General features: G+C 34.8%; 1 protein-coding gene across 14 annotated transcripts in view; it reads right to left on the reverse strand.

Moving 5' to 3' along the window:
- Positions 1–2,271: 2,271 nt before the first annotated feature.
- The window catches only part of LOC124358998 (poly(ADP-ribose) glycohydrolase-like), a 94,431-nt gene continuing 80,418 nt past the window's right edge, over positions 2,272–16,284 (reverse strand). For 8 of the 14 annotated variants that reach the window (XM_046811316.1, XM_046811321.1, XM_046811315.1 and 5 more), the window contains exons 11-14: positions 8,280–8,421; positions 7,836–8,102; positions 6,774–6,866; positions 2,272–2,876 (exon numbers count right to left, since the gene is read on the reverse strand). In XM_046811316.1, the coding sequence (XP_046667272.1) occupies positions 2,398–2,876; positions 6,774–6,866; positions 7,836–8,102; positions 8,280–8,421 (981 nt within the window). In that variant the 3' untranslated portion in view covers positions 2,272–2,397. Of the gene's footprint in view, positions 2,877–6,773; positions 6,867–7,835; positions 8,103–8,189; positions 8,422–14,842; positions 15,031–15,930; positions 16,062–16,284 lie in introns of all 14 variants that reach the window. The other 6 variants (XM_046811312.1, XM_046811310.1, XM_046811311.1 and 3 more) reach the window with 2 other exon arrangements.

Raw genomic sequence — 16,284 nt, forward strand, 5'->3', positions numbered from 1 at the left:
GTTGGTGAGAAATATGCTGTTTCATCCTCACTGGATATAATGTTGCCTTTCATTTAGGCATTCCTTCGAGGTTTTAAATAAGACAACGTTACTCTTGTGTATTAAAACTGCAATCCTTTAATAAACTCATGTCACACCATAAAGTTTGCAAAACATAACGCTAACATTTAAATGTTTTATTTATTTTTTGTTTTTTTTTCTCATTTAAGCCTCAGTGTCAGCTATGCCGGCTTCGAAGTGCACTGGTTTTTGTTACTATTACATTTTTGGACCGCCCTGGGATTTCAACCCGTGATCTCTCGGTTAGAAAGGCGAGACTATAACCATTAGTCTATGGAGGAGGACCATTAAAATGTTATAGAACAAAATTGTACTACTTAGAGATAGATACATTACATATGCCATTCTATCCCTATCTACTGAAGTGACTACTCTGCTGGCAATGATGCACGACTGTGTGTTGACAGGGACTTACAAGACATCAAAGTTAGCATCACAGTTAATACAACAAATTCCTTTCTTCCAGGCTGAAGTTTAATCATAGAGAACGTTTGGATGGCTGTAGACAGCATTAGTAGATGAACAGAAGCAACAAGAAAGTTATGTTTCATTTTGGGTTACAATTTTGAATCATAGCTTTTAAGCTGTTATATGTTAATAAAATAATTCGACTTGAACATTAAAGAAATTAAGATTAATGAAAAAATATAATGCAATCTTATGTAGCTTATATTGTATCAGTGTATTGCGTTTCCAATGTTTTAACACTCAATGGTTGAGATATTTCTTAGCATTGTCAAATTCTTCTCATATTATTCGTTCTTATATACTCAAGAGTAAGGTGGTAGCGAATATTAATTGTTTACTTAATTAATAATCCTTAACTAGTATTATGTTAATGTATTAAATATTTTGTCTCCGTAGTAAACATTTAATTACTCGAGAAAAATGGTAAAAATTAGTTTTTGGTCTATGTTTACTTTAAAGTCTAGATTAATTTGTAATAATTAATACTTCAAGAAATGCCATATTTATAATTACACTACTTAAACCATGTACAGTGGAGTCCCGCTAATCCGAACACGTGTAATCCGAACAGGTCCAGGAGGAATTATTTATAACGATAATGAACAGTTATAGGAACTAATTACATAAAAAATGAAAATGGGTGCATCATTTCGTACATAAACAAAGGAAACTTTAATTAAATAGACATACTGTACAGTATTTTATTAAGACAAATTGTGTACGGTACAGTACATAAATAATGAAGTTAAATACAGTATCAAATTGAAACTTATAGGTTAAGTATGAGTTAAATTACTGTATTAAGAAGTGAAATCAAACGAAAATTGGACGTACAGTACTGATATTATTATTGAGTACAATATTAATTGTTAAAAGACATAAATTCAGTTATTGTCTTCTGTCACATTAAAGAGAGTCTATTGGATGACGCGTAGTTTCGTACAACTATTGAACGCGTGGACCCGTACAATATCCAGTGCGCTCACATTGCTTAACAATAGAACTGTCACACTAAATACGGTAAATGTGCTTAGTATTCGCAAACACTTTTATTTGTCAAGAAATACAATGCAACAGTCAGAAAACATATTTTAATAAACAATGTTGATAATTCTATAACAAAATAGACCCATTCTCAAGTTTAAAACCGTATTTTTCTGTAATTCTGACTAATCCGAACAATCACATAATCCGAATAGGGCTCGGTCCCAATTAGGTCGGATTAACGGGACTCTACTGTACCTGAATTTGTGCATACACACTTATAACATGAAAGTAAAATAAGTTTTTTTAATTTTAAACGTTTTCAGAAAAATATTATATATATATATATATATATATAATAATAATAATAATATAGTTTTTATATATATATATAATATATATATATTTATATATATATATATAACTTTTTTTGGATAGAGTTAAATTCTTAAAAATATAAAAAACTATTTTTAAGTTTCATAGAAATATGCCTATTGCAATAACACTCTTGAGATTGATAGTCATTGTAATGTATTCAGCATTGAATAAAATTATGATGTACTATATATTTTATAATTACATAATATATATATTACATAATAAAGTACCTTTGTTGCACCAAGTTTTAGAATTCCGTGTTTGACTTTCTAACATACAAAAATCTGTATTTTGAGGATATTATCCTGTGAATACTTTGTTTATTTGTGTCACTGAGTAAATTATTAAAGGACAACTACTTATTAACAAAAATGACAAAAGTCTTTATAAAAAATAATATTTATTGACATACTTTACAAAAGAAATATGTACAATATAACAATAATTACATTTTTGTGTTTCTGCAGTAAACATTATATTTTACAAGTGTAATTTTGAAAGTTATCACTAAGACTTAGAGACTGATTGAAAATAGTCTGATATTTTTTTCTTCTGGTTTGTTTTTTGGCTTTGCCTGGCTGTGCCGGAACTTGACCCCTGCAGAGTTTCACTGGACTGTTCCGTTCTTACCGACTGCTCACTGGAACCAAAGTCTTTTTTAGAGTCATTGAGATTTGTCCAACTACTGCTGAGTCTTTTCAGACACAATTCCTTGTCACTTTTGATACTCAATGTCTTTGCTTCCAAAGGTTTTGTTTCCTCTGTGCATTCTTCTCCATTTTCAATATTGTCCAACGCCTTTTCTATTTCTTCTGAGCTAAGTTTATGATTATTGTTGACTTTGACCGCTTGTTTCTCTGATGGCGACTCCTTTTTGCCTTCTGATTGTCTCATTGTTTCCTTTTTAATTCCACTTCCTCTGCTGCTGTCCAGAACCCTCTGTTTCTTGAAAGCTGGGTGGTTTACCCCCTTGAATGGCACTGGAACTGTAAAAAATAACGGTATTTAAGAGGAGAACGAGTAATGAATTATGATTAATCCTTTATACTCCAACTTTCTGTGAACTTTGTTATTCTTCAGGTGCATTTCATTTTGAGGTAAAAGTATACTTTTCATTAGTTTACTATTAAAAAGTACTTCTCTCTTTTGGAACCCATGAATTTTGTTTATTTTAGAAGAGATATATATTAAACAAACCAAAACAAAAAACTTAAAAAATTATTACTATTATTATTTAAATTGTTTGAAGGAAACAGAATGTTTTTGCTTACTTTAAAGTTAAGTAAGATAAGTCTTGTTTTGTACTGCCTACATTATAACACGCAAACTGAGGCGATGTATACATTTCAAAAACAATATTCATAAGAAAGGAAATAATTATAAAACAAGACATTCTCACACGTAATAGATTTGAAAGGGAAAGTAATTACTAACTTGCTTTCGCTTGCTTGTTTGTATTTAAGTTATAACTGGTGGGAATAAATTATTTTTCAGGGCTTTAAACAATTAAGCTAAAAACATGAATTTGTAAACTAAGTTTCATTAGCAATTTCGCAAGTTTGTGTAAACTGTTGTTATCTTCATCAAGGGAAAAACCATCATTAAGGGAAGAATAAAGAAATAGGAACTAAACTAAGCGTTAGTAAACTTGTATGATAAACAGGTGAACAATGCGTACAGCTCCTTATAAAAGCAACTTGTAGTTGGCTAACCGCTAATACAAGTGAAACAACACTCAAAAGTCAATGCAATGTTTGGACCGGCAGACACACATTGACATAAATCGTTCTTATTTCATTAGCTTTTATAATAAAATAATTATTTTGGTATAATTTTTTTTTTGTTGTTAATAAGAGAACAACGATTTTTATTAATTTATTAAATGTTAATATTTAAAAATTGTATGCTTACATTTAAAAGTAGATATTATTATTGTATAAATTTATAGCTCTATAAAAACCTGAAACAAGTTTACTTGACAAAATTATGCATCATCACATTCTAATATATTTAATGAGAAAGCCTGTGTAATTTTGTTAAAATAATAATGACAATTTACAGATTTATGTATTTATTGGTAAAGTAAGTACAAAACTTACTTTTACTATAAAAACGCAAATGTCATTAGATAAAAAATTGTACTGTATAGTATTATTTTGTTTGAATATAATATGAATGTCAATACAATGCTACTTGTTATAACACGTTTGATATAAAATCAGAAAACAAACTTAGCTTTTCCATTGATCACAATTGAAATAAAATTAAATTTTGGAACTATAAATGTTCAACTTAGGTAACAAAAAACAACACCTACATATTTTCTCTTAAATCAAATAAAGTCTACAATAAATGTCACACTTGTATAAGCTTTAAAAATATAAGTATGTAAGACAAGATTAAACAATAATACTAATACAGTGTAACCTTGTTAAGTTGGACTAGCCGGGACCACGGCCGATATGACATAACGAAAATTAGGGGTTAAACAGAGAAGGTTGAAAAAATATAAGTATGTAAGACAAGATTAAACAATAATACTAATACAGTGTAACCTTGTTAAGTTGGACTAGCCGGGACCACGGCCGATATGACATAACGAAAATTAGGGGTTAAACAGAGAAGGTTGAAAAAATATAAGTATGTAAGACAAGATTAAACAATAATACTAATACAGTGTAACCTTGTTAAGTTGGACTAGCCGGGACCACGGCCGACATGACATAACGAAAATTAGGGGTTAAACAGAGAAGGTTGAAAAAATATAAGTATGTAAGACAAGATTAAACAATAATACTAATACAGTGTAACCTTGTTAAGTTGGACTAGCCGGGACCACGGCCGACATGACATAACGAAAATTAGGGGTTAAACAGAGAAGGTTGAAAAAATATAAGTATGTAAGACAAGATTAAACAATAATACTAATACAGTGTAACCTTGTTAAGTTGGACTAGCCGGGACCACGGCCGATATGACATAACGAAAATTAGGGGTTAAACAGAGAAGGTTGAAAAAATATAAGTATGTAAGACAAGATTAAACAATAATACTAATACAGTGTAACCTTGTTAAGTTGGACTAGCCGGGACCACGGCCGATATGACATAACGAAAATTAGGGGTTAAACAGAGAAGGTTGAAAAAATATAAGTATGTAAGACAAGATTAAACAATAATACTAATACAGTGTAACCTTGTTAAGTTGGACTAGCCGGGACCACGGCCGACATGACATAACGAAAATTAGGGGTTAAACAGAGAAGGTTGAAAAAATATAAGTATGTAAGACAAGATTAAACAATAATACTAATACAGTGTAACCTTGTTAAGTTGGACTAGCCGGGACCACGGCCGACATGACATAACGAAAATTAGGGGTTAAACAGAGAAGGTTGAAAAAATATAAGTATGTAAGACAAGATTAAACAATAATACTAATACAGTGTAACCTTGTTAAGTTGGACTAGCCGGGACCACGGCCGATATGACATAACGAAAATTAGGGGTTAAACAGAGAAGGTTGAAAAAAATATAAGTATGTAAGACAAGATTAAACAATAATACTAATACAGTGTAACCTTGTTAAGTTGGACTAGCCGGGACCACGGCCGACATCCTACATGACATAACGAAAATTAGGGGTTAAACAGAGAAGGTTGAAAAAAATATAAGTATGTAAGACAAGATTAAACAATAATACTAATACAGTGTAACCTTGTTAAGTTGGACTAGCCGGGACCACGGCCGATATGACATAACGAAAATTAGGGGTTAAACAGAGAAGGTTGAAAAAATAAAGAACAACATATACAAATAATACAATATTTGTTTATTGTGGAGAAAACATGCAAAATAAACATCACAATAAAGTATAATGCACTATATACAGTTTAATTTTTCTGAAAGAATTTCTTTTATTTGAGTTGCGTCAGCTTCGGATACCGTTTCAAAGCCGTGCAGTTTCGCATCTGTTCCAAAATGAGAAGCTCGACCGGTGTTGTCTCTTCTTGTTGTTTAAAATAAACCATTAACTCACCCAAATGAGATGCTGCTTCTGCTTGGCTTATAACTGAGATATTTTCAGTGTTTCTTCGTCAGTATTCTCCTTGCTATTGGCATCTTTGTCGCAATACATGTAATTATTGAATGTACAAGCCGTTTATGGATAAAAATATCCATCCCACAATCTGCAGTCTGGGCGGACGACAAAAAGCTAATTAAAAATTTTCTTCAACTGATCCGGGTTACCTAGAGATACGAGGGGTCCGACTTAACGAGGTTGCACTGTAGCTGCAAGTGGCTATCATGTAAACCCAAACGCCACTGCCTTATGAATAATGGAACTATATTAAACATCAAAAGTACTATAAAAATTGCATAAACATAACAAATTATGTTACAATCTAGAAGCAAAATATATAGTTCTGCACAAATCAGCACTAATTTTATTGATATTAGTAAATAAATGGATGTGTACTGTTTGAAAATGTTGAACCTAAATAAAGGCTCTTGGCGCTTGACGTCCAACCTTAACCAAGCCTATATATAGGCTCTTGGCGCTTGACGTCCAACCTTAACCAAGCCTATAATAGGCTCTTGGTGCAAAAAGGGTTAAATGACAATTTATTGTCAGAAACGTAAAATATTTACTTTATTTGGTAATAAGCATACAGTATTTAAAAAAACATCTCAAATGGCTAGATTACTGAATTAGACTATATCGGCAGAAATAGATTCAAATGGAAACTAGGTTATTAATGGAGTAATAATTGATCTTATACAAATCAGATCAAATTTATCTGCAACAAATTCAACTTAAGAACAAGTTTGATAATTCTTACATCAATATTTTTACTATCAATACAGAAATCAATAGGTTACCTGAGCCGTTTGTCACTGTACTATAGATGTGATCGTACAGGCTGTGACGATACAGTGCTGGAATATAGCTGGTAATTATCTTCCATAGGTCACCTGTTGAAAGATATAAGATTATAAATTATAACTTTATTAGATGGTGTTATTACTTATCAGCTGACATTAAGTTGGTCAGTGGATTGAGAATAACTGCCTGAGCAACATGTTTTAGTAATCACATATGATCAACATTGGAGCTTTGAAAGCCTGTGAGAAGAGCCCTATAGTCGGATGTATTTCAAATCCACAAAAGGCAAATTTAGAGTGTAAAAGAATTTTTTATTCGTGCCAAATATGTATATAACATAATATTTTTAGATACTTAAAATTATCATACAGAAAACCAATAAATTCTTGTTTTAATAAAAATTCTTATGTGGTTTAAATCAAAACTTATTATACAGTGAGTTGTCACTTAAAAATTAAAATTTATGGAAGAACGATAAACATTTGCATCCCAGAATGACTTGAAATATTAAGTTAATACTGCAAAGTAACGTGTCAATAAATTTCAAAGTTTAAATAGGCCATCTCTAGGCCAGCCAGTCCCTCAGCTCAGTGTTCCCGAAGGTGAAATAGGCCATATCTCGGCCTGTCACAGCCGCTGCCATCAGCTGTAGCAAGTTTTTGAGGTTGGCATCACCCCTGTACGCTCCACAGTCCCAGTACTTACCTACAGTGACCTGATGTTTGACAAGGAAGCTGTGCATGTCTGCCAGCCTGTCCCTCAGCTTAGTGTTCCCGAAGGTGAAATAGGCCACATCTCGGCCTGTCACAGCCGTTGCCATCAGCTGTAGCAGGTTTTGAGGTTGGCATCACCCCTGTACGCTCCACAGTCCCAGTACTTACCTACAGTGACCTGATGTTTGACAAGGAAGCTGTGCATGTCTGCCAGCCTGTCCCTCAGCTTAGTGTTCCCGAAGGTGAAATAGGCCACATCTCGGCCTGTCACAGCCGTTGCCATCAGCTGTAGCAAGGTTTTGAGGTTGGCATCACCCCTGTACGCTCCACAGTCCCAGTACTTACCTACAGTGACCTGATGTTTGACAAGGAAGCTGTGCATGTCTGCCAGCTTGTCCCTCAGCTCAGTGTTCCCGAAGGTGAAATAGGCCATATCTCGGCCTGTCACAGCCGCTGCCATCAGCTGTAGCAAGGTTTTGAGGTTGGCATCACCCCTGTACGCTCCACAGTCCCAGTACTTACCTACAGTGACCTGATGTTTGACAAGGAAGCTGTGCATGTCTGCCAGCCTGTCCCTCAGCTTAGTGTTCCCGAAGGTGAAATAGGCCATATCTCGGCCTGTCACAGCCGCTGCCATCAGCTGTAGCAAGGTTTTGAGGTTGGCATCACCCCTGTACGCTCCACAGTCCCAGTACTTACCTACAGTGACCTGATGTTTGACAAGGAAGCTGTGCATGTCTGCCAGGTTGTCCCTCAGCTCAGTGTTCCCGAAGGTGAAATAGGCCATATCTCGGCCTGTCACAGCCGCTGCCATCAGCTGTAGCAAGGTTTTGAGGTTGGCATCACCCCTGTACGCTCCACAGCCCCAGTTCCCGGTTGCTATGCTCTCCCAACTTCCACTGGCTACACCCCAAGAGAAACCTGCGTATGCCTGTTCAACACCAATAAGCCTAGTGAAGAATTTATTCTTATAACTACAATTGTATACAATACACTTAAGGAATATATTCTTTTTAACCAAAAATACCTACAAACAAAATATAACAATTAAAAAAAATTATTGGAATGTTTTTAATTTTCTTAGAGGAATATTTTTAAAGGTACATCTATTGTATGTTATCGCTCTTAAAATAGCAGCAAACCAATAAATTTTGCGATATTGAACTAGTTCCGATGCTCACTGTATGGATCTTGTATTTATACCTTTTACATATACAATTTTTTAGGGAAGTTCAAGAAAACTGCATCTAATAAAAGATGAATGTATAAGTGACTGGTACTTTGGTATTATCCAAAGGCTATAATTTCTTTAAAAATATTTGTTACCGAGGACCTACAAAGTACATTACTAAGAACACTATTTGACTTACTGTGAAAATTACATGTCATTTTGACCATCAGTTCTTGTTTTATACCTGCCGAAAGGAAGCGATGGCGGTGAAAAGGTCACTCATACCCTCTCTTATTTGTCATTATAAATATAAAAAGTTTACATTTTCGTCTTTGCTACATTTACAAGCACTCACGTGATCACTCGTAATGGTTATCTTCAACTTCGATACTACTAGAAACACATTTATTATAATCTAATCTAAACCTACTTATATCGCATGATAAGAAAAGTAAATAGGGACTGAATGGCCTCCTTCGCTCCGACAGTGCTACCTTTTGAGAGGCACAAAAAGGTTCAATCGTCATAACAACATGTTATTTGTACAGCAAGGCACATAAAGTCTGCTATTTCTAATAATGTAGTTTTTTATGTTCCCCAATAAGAAAAACTGTTCTAAGAATAATGACCTCCAGATAATACCGAAGTACCTACTGATTAAATCGCTGAGACAACTAACTAAAAATTTTCACCCAGCAGGTATCACTTCTGGGTGGTTTATACCTTCAAGTTGAACATACCACTGGGCACAGCAAAAACCGATGTGTCACTTAAATCTGGGTAACCTTATGGATGTCCAGGAGTGGCACATCACTAACCGCAAATGTCGAGATTCTGGGGTGCAAGGTTAATTTGATAGGTCTAGTCTACTACGGGAGATAACTGTTGGAGTTGGATGGGGTTCGTTCCCTATCTATCGGAGGTTCTTGCTACCCTGAACAAGGGTGTGCCACCCCCTGCTTACTTTGACTCAGGGTCTAGTAACAAGGGCTGAGCCATTTCTTTGATTTCAGCGCTGGGCGTAGGGTACCTCCACGGCAGGCGGAGTGGTGGGAGGGGGTGCTGTGACGTCGCTGGCTGATCAGGCCAGATACCGCCACCACGCCTGCACCGCGTTGCAACTTGCAGGGACTGGCCGTGTTGGCGTTGAACATGTGTTACATTGGCGCACTGTCGTTTACAAGCTGCTGCACATGCCGAAAGTGATTTTAATAGAATTAATAGAAGGAATCGCACCACTTGTGATGCGGTTCGTGCCTTTCTTCAGGCTTGTCTGGATGGCATGGAGAAGAGGCTTTGTGTGGAATCAAGGTTCTTTGACCTTTCAAAGGCCTTTGACACTGTGCAGCATAAATCACTGTTGGTTAAGCTTAAACATATGGGTTTTGATCAGATGTCTTTGCCTTTCATTGAGTCCTATCTTAGTAACAGAACTCAGTGTGTGTTTTTTAATGGGTCATTATCTAGTTTTAGGGATGTTGTTAATGGTGTTCCGCAAGGATCTATTTTAGGACCACTTTTTGTTTATCATATATATTAATGATCTGCCAGCTATTTTAGATGATGATAATACACAGTGTCACTTGTATGCTGATGATATTTGCCTAAATGTTACTTGTGAAGACAAAATCACTGATATTTTTAATTTTAAGATTGGTTTACTCTCGGATTGGTGCAATGTTAATAGTCTGTCTTTAAATTTAGAAAAGACACAAGATTTAGCAATGTCTTTAAATAGATGTAAAGAGATTCAGTCTGTTAAGTTTCTTGGTGTTCTGTTGCAATCTGATTTAAAATGGTTCTCTCACATTAATTATATTTTACCCAGGATCACTAGAGGTATCTTTATGTTAAAGAAAATTAAATTACACAGTTTCTAATGATGTTCTTTCTTCTAATTTATTATAGTTATATACATTCTTTTTTAATGTATGGTGGCATCTTTTGGGCCAACTGCTCTTACTCTCATTGTCTGTTTTGTCTTGCAAAAGCAGGCAGTTCGATTGATTTGTAAAGCTCCAAACTAGATCCCATTGTAAGAATTTATTTATTAAGTTACAAATTATGACAATTCCATGTATCTACATTTATCAGTGCCTTATTTATGTGAAACAGAAACATACATCTTTTCAAATCTAATAGTGATTACCACAGTTATGAAAACTAGAAATAGGCAGGAACTAAGAAATGATTTAGTATCCTACAGTACAACACAAAATAGCTTTAAATATACTGCCATTAAGTTATATAATCATCTGCCATTATACTTTAAAAATCTACCATCGAAAAGTTTTAAATGCTGTATTAAAAGATTGTTAACAGACAATAGTTTTTTATAGTGTTGATGAATTTTATGCTATAATTAGTTAATGATTATTTTATTGTATTTTTGACTCTGCCTGTACAATTATGTAATGATTGTTTTCTTGGCAATAAAGAAATGAGAAATGAAATGAAATAATTGAGGTTGATCCTCAGTGATTTGATGTGGATTTAGTTTATGCAGTGTCAAAATGAATTGCTGTGCTGTGGCTACTTGTCCAAATAACTCTAAAAAGACTAAAGGAAGTGAACAGCGAGTAGTGTACCATAAGTTTCCTAAAGACAGTGAGACTTGTTAAAATTTGGTTATCAAAGTGTAAAAGAGGAGACGCGGTAAATTGTAAGTATGCCTATGTGTGTAGTGATCATTTTTGCACCATCTGACTACATTGATGACATGAAAAAATCGCTTATTTAGGGCTGCCTCAGAAATTCACCAGATGAACTCGCCGTACAGTCGTATATTGCTCTGGAAATGGCTTCTTACCAATACTGCCATGAGAACGATCTTGCCGTGAATGTTTCCAAAACCAAGCAGCTGGCTTTCGGGAGAAGAGGGGTCTTGGTTCAAACTGTGCCTGGTGTGTCTTTGGAAGAATACTCTGCATTTCTTGGAGTAATTATAGACAGCCAAATCTCTTGGTCTCGGCATATAGATGCCTTAACAGCTAAACTCAGCTCCTGTATATATGTTCTAAAGCGCATCAGACAATCAGGTAGTTCTAGAGACTGCTATAATCGCCTATTAAGCGCTCTTTCAGTCACACCTGCAATATGGGCTGGCTGTTTGGGGAGCATCAACAGCAACAAACACAAAAACGCATCTTAGTATTGCAGAAAAAGAGCAGTGAGAATACTGGCTGGTATAAAACTCTACAGACTCATGCAAAGAAGTTTTTTGCGACATTAAAAATAATGACTGTCATCTCCCTCTATATAAAAGAAGTAGTATTGTATTTGATGCAGGAACCCTCCCACAAGGCTCAAATATCCACAGCTACAACACCAGATATGCCACACACTACACAATGCCTCGCCATCACCTCACACTGTACGAGAAGACACCACCAGCGTATATGGGAAGAAAACTCCACAACCTCCTGCCAAATGAGCTCAGGACCCTAACGGGAACAAGACTGAAGACTGCTCTGACAGCATGGCTGAGATCGACAAACCTTTATACGCTGGAAGAGTTCCTGCAATGGAAGAAACTGAAAACTGTCCATTCTCTTCTTCTTTTCATTTTTAAAATGTTGACACCCATTGTATTTCTTGACGAAACTGCAAATAAAGAAAATGTCTATGTCTATGTCTATTGTTATTAAAGCCCTTTGGTTGTTCCGTCAATAAAAATTTCCCACTATCAGTAATGACGATGACGATGTACGCAATGAACGGATAGAAAAAACGACGTTGTAAAAACACAAATTGAACAATTAGACAGTTTAAGTCCAAAAAAAACCTCGATTTGAGCTGTGAACAGACCGATTAGACGAAAGTAACCTCGTACAACCGAGTTCTGTTTGCGAAAAAAATGCGAGAATCTGTTAGAAGAAAAACAAACAATCTGAAATCTTCCATTGATGTTTTAGAACAAAAACTAACTAATCTGAGAAGAGAGCATGATATATTGTATAAATCCATTGCGAAAAAAAGGAAAATGCATTCTAAAACCTTAAGAAGGCGTGCAAAATAACTGTCAAAAACCCTGAGGACAAACTAATGTTTGTAAGCAAGCCATACACGTGTATGCCAGAGTGAGAAACTTTTATTAGATTAAGGAACGTTAAATGGTAACTTTAGAATGCAAGAGGAAACGGCTTAAAAAAGCTAAGAAGTGGATTCAATCAAAAAAAGACTGAAGAACAGTTGTTGAACTAGATAAATGAGTGCTGTAACTATTAAGTGGTATCAATCTATTAACATGCATAATTGTAGTTTTAGGTATTGACGTCTTAAACAAAACAGTAAACAAATAATGCTGTAAAATGAACGAACTAAATTTTATTTGGACTTGCAATCTTTTTGTCGTTGGTTCTACTAGACATTTACATTGCCTAAGGTAAGTCACAAAATATTTACAAACATATCCATAAAATTATTTAAACAGTTATTAACCAATAAGATGTGTGCAAATTGAAAAAATGTAGATTCAACGGATATTATTATTTCTTTCTAAAAACTATTCTATTATTCATTTGTATAGAAAAGCCTAGGGAATATTAATAATATTTTATTCCAATTCTTCCAATGAAACTTATAGATAAACTAATTTACTACAACTTTGTCACTAAAAGTTTGTTTTAACCAAAAAAATAACGCTTATAAACTTTCAATGTATTGCATTTCGGAGTTCAAACACGTCTTTTTGTGGTTGTACAATTTTCAAATCGATATAAACTGAAATATATTTATACTGCTAGTTTTTCAGCAGATCACACAGTTTTAAGAATATATAAGGATGTCCTTAATTATATTATTCTACTGATGTGTAATAGCGTGTAAACCATAACGCTCCCATAGTGGCAAGCGGGTAGACGCGGGCAGACGTCAGGTTCGTGACATATGCGGTCACGTGACCAGGGGGTCACGCCGGCAGGCAAAATGGTGCAGCCCTTGATACTAGGCCCTGACTTTGACTGAAGAGGCTGGTTCAGAGCTGGCCTCCCCTTCTTCCGGGGGACATGACTTTGAGATTAGTGCCCTAATTCTTCCTCATGGATCTCGATAGGAGGCGGCCCCCCCCCCCTCCCAACCTTACACATTCTGAATATCTTATCACTCCAGAAGAAGCGCTAAGCAAAAAACCGATGTGTTACTCCTAAACATGTTCAGGAACCACACATCACTAAGAAAACTTCAAGATATTGGGGTTGATTAAGTTTAAGTTTATGAAAAAAAGTCTATCTACTTCAGGTTTATTTAAACAGAGAGTCTGAAACATTATAAAAAGAACAATTACATATTATAGTACTAGTTGCTATTATAGTTTAACCCTTCCCACGCCGTAGATGGATATATTAGAATGGTAAACTTTGACCAAAACACAAAATATAGTCATATCCAATATTATATTTATGTCACTTGGAGAGCTTTTTAGTTCAAAATAGACCTTCAATATGCCCAGTGTACGCTCAGTGCTTATCTTGCGGTTGACAAGGAAGTATTTATCAATGACTTTCACTCTACAGCAGGGGGAGGGAGGGGAGCACCCTTTGTCTAACTCCAACCACCTGCTCGTCATTTCTGCATTTCCTACAGAACCATCACCAAACATATCTGTGGCGTGTATTATTGCTTTCTCGGTTGTCACGAGTGCGTGTCTGCTACGTATCTCAATATTATTCTTCATTTTGTGGTGTTGTGATTAGTTTGAAATACTTATTTTCAGTTTAATTACATTTTACAATGAAATTGATATTTATTTGAATTAAACAGTTTTGTAAATAGTTGTTTTTTATTTTTAGCAAAAGATATGCTAATTGTAAGTAAAATGCTCTGTTGTATACTGTTTTTGCTTTTACCTTTTATAACTTAGTTATAACAACAATTATCTTTGAACTTTAGGAAACAAAACCTTGTTTCCTTGTCTTGTCGTTATAGTAAAGTTAAGGAAATTATTAGTGGCGCGCAAAGGGTTAATACAAAATTATAGGAATAAATATTGTACTAAATAAAAGTTACATCTTATTTGAAGAATTACTTATCACTTTTTTGTGTTGTGACAAAATTTGAATAGGCTAAGGATAAATCAATAGAAAACAATATATTTAAAGTTCCAAGAAATTTATATTACAGGGCACAAATTCAAATAAAAGATCTATTATTTGCCAAATTATAATTTCACCTAAGGCTATACCTTGTTAAGTTCTCTGCTGATATGTGCCTCGGAGTATTGTGTCTTGGCACTCGGAAAACGAGATGCGTCAATGGCGAGCACCGTACACAGACGACGTCCACCACTGTCCCGAGGAGTAGAGTCCTCCACATTACCGGTCCACTCAAACGTGTTAGAGTATCCTTGGTACGTGCTGAACCTCTCGCAGCCTAAAACCACACAATACTTAACTCAATTTGTAATATATGTTACAAAGTACTGTAAAATGTAATGGAAGTACTAGCAGGTCCTGGGATATCTAAACATTTGGAACAGAAGAGTTTAGAAATTATCCTCACATGTAACATTCGTGGCATTATATTGGTATAAGTAAGAAGTGAAATGATTATTTATTAACCCTTCTCATGCCGTAGACGGATATATTAGAATGGTAGAACTGACCAAAACGCCAAATACAGTTATATCCGATATTATAGATTATTTCTCCTGGAGTATTTTTAATTCACAAAAGGGTCTTTGAAATGCCCAGTGCAAGCTCTGTGCTTATCATGGTTGCCAAGGAAGTATTTATAAACGACCTTCACTCTGTGGCAGGGGGAGGGGAGCGCCCTTTGTCTAACTCTGACAGCCTGCTTGTCAGTTCTGCGTCTCCTAGAGAGCCATAACCAAACATATCTGTGGTGTGTATTACTGCTTTCTGCTACTACATATCCCGTTATTATTCTTCATCATGTGGTAGTGTTGTGATTAGTTTGAAATATTTATCTTGTTTTATAGTAAAATGAAATTCTATTTTTTTTTTTTTTTTTGTAAATAGGTCTTCTTTATTTTTATCAATAAATACGCTAATTTTAAGTCAAATTCCTTTTTGTACTTTTTTGCTTTTATCTTTTATAATTTAGTTATAATAAAAATTACCTTTGAACTTAAAGAAAGAAAGTTTTTTACTTGTCTAGGCGTTATAGGAAAGTTAGTTGATATATTAGAGGTGTGCAAAGGGTTAAACGTATTGAGAGAAAGGAAAACTTGCTCTTTCAGTTTAAGGTGCTACCTTAATGATCACCGTGTAAAAGTAGATTAACATATAATTCTGAATTATCTGCACTAACCGCTGATAATTATGGCTTCGGTGTCGTCCAGAACTTCTGCGAAGAGACGAGCGAGAAGCAATTCTGGACAGATGACAAAGCGAATCTCCTCTTGGACACAGCCTCGTCCTAACACACCTCCTCCTATAAACCTGTAAATATAAATGCTCTCCAATGATTTCTAATAACATAACTGTATCGATCGTAACTGTAAATACGTTTGGGCCAAGTACGTTAGCACTTGTTATGTTTTTCTCTCATTTTTATCACATTAGCTACTGATCACGATACACATGGATTGGAAAGAACACACTGAAGTGATATTTTTTGTAAAGGCAAGCCAATGTCTCATTTTTAATGTTCTACATGCGGTAG

Source organism: Homalodisca vitripennis, chromosome 4, assembly GCF_021130785.1.
Source record: "Homalodisca vitripennis isolate AUS2020 chromosome 4, UT_GWSS_2.1, whole genome shotgun sequence".
NCBI lineage: Eukaryota > Metazoa > Arthropoda > Insecta > Hemiptera > Cicadellidae > Homalodisca > Homalodisca vitripennis.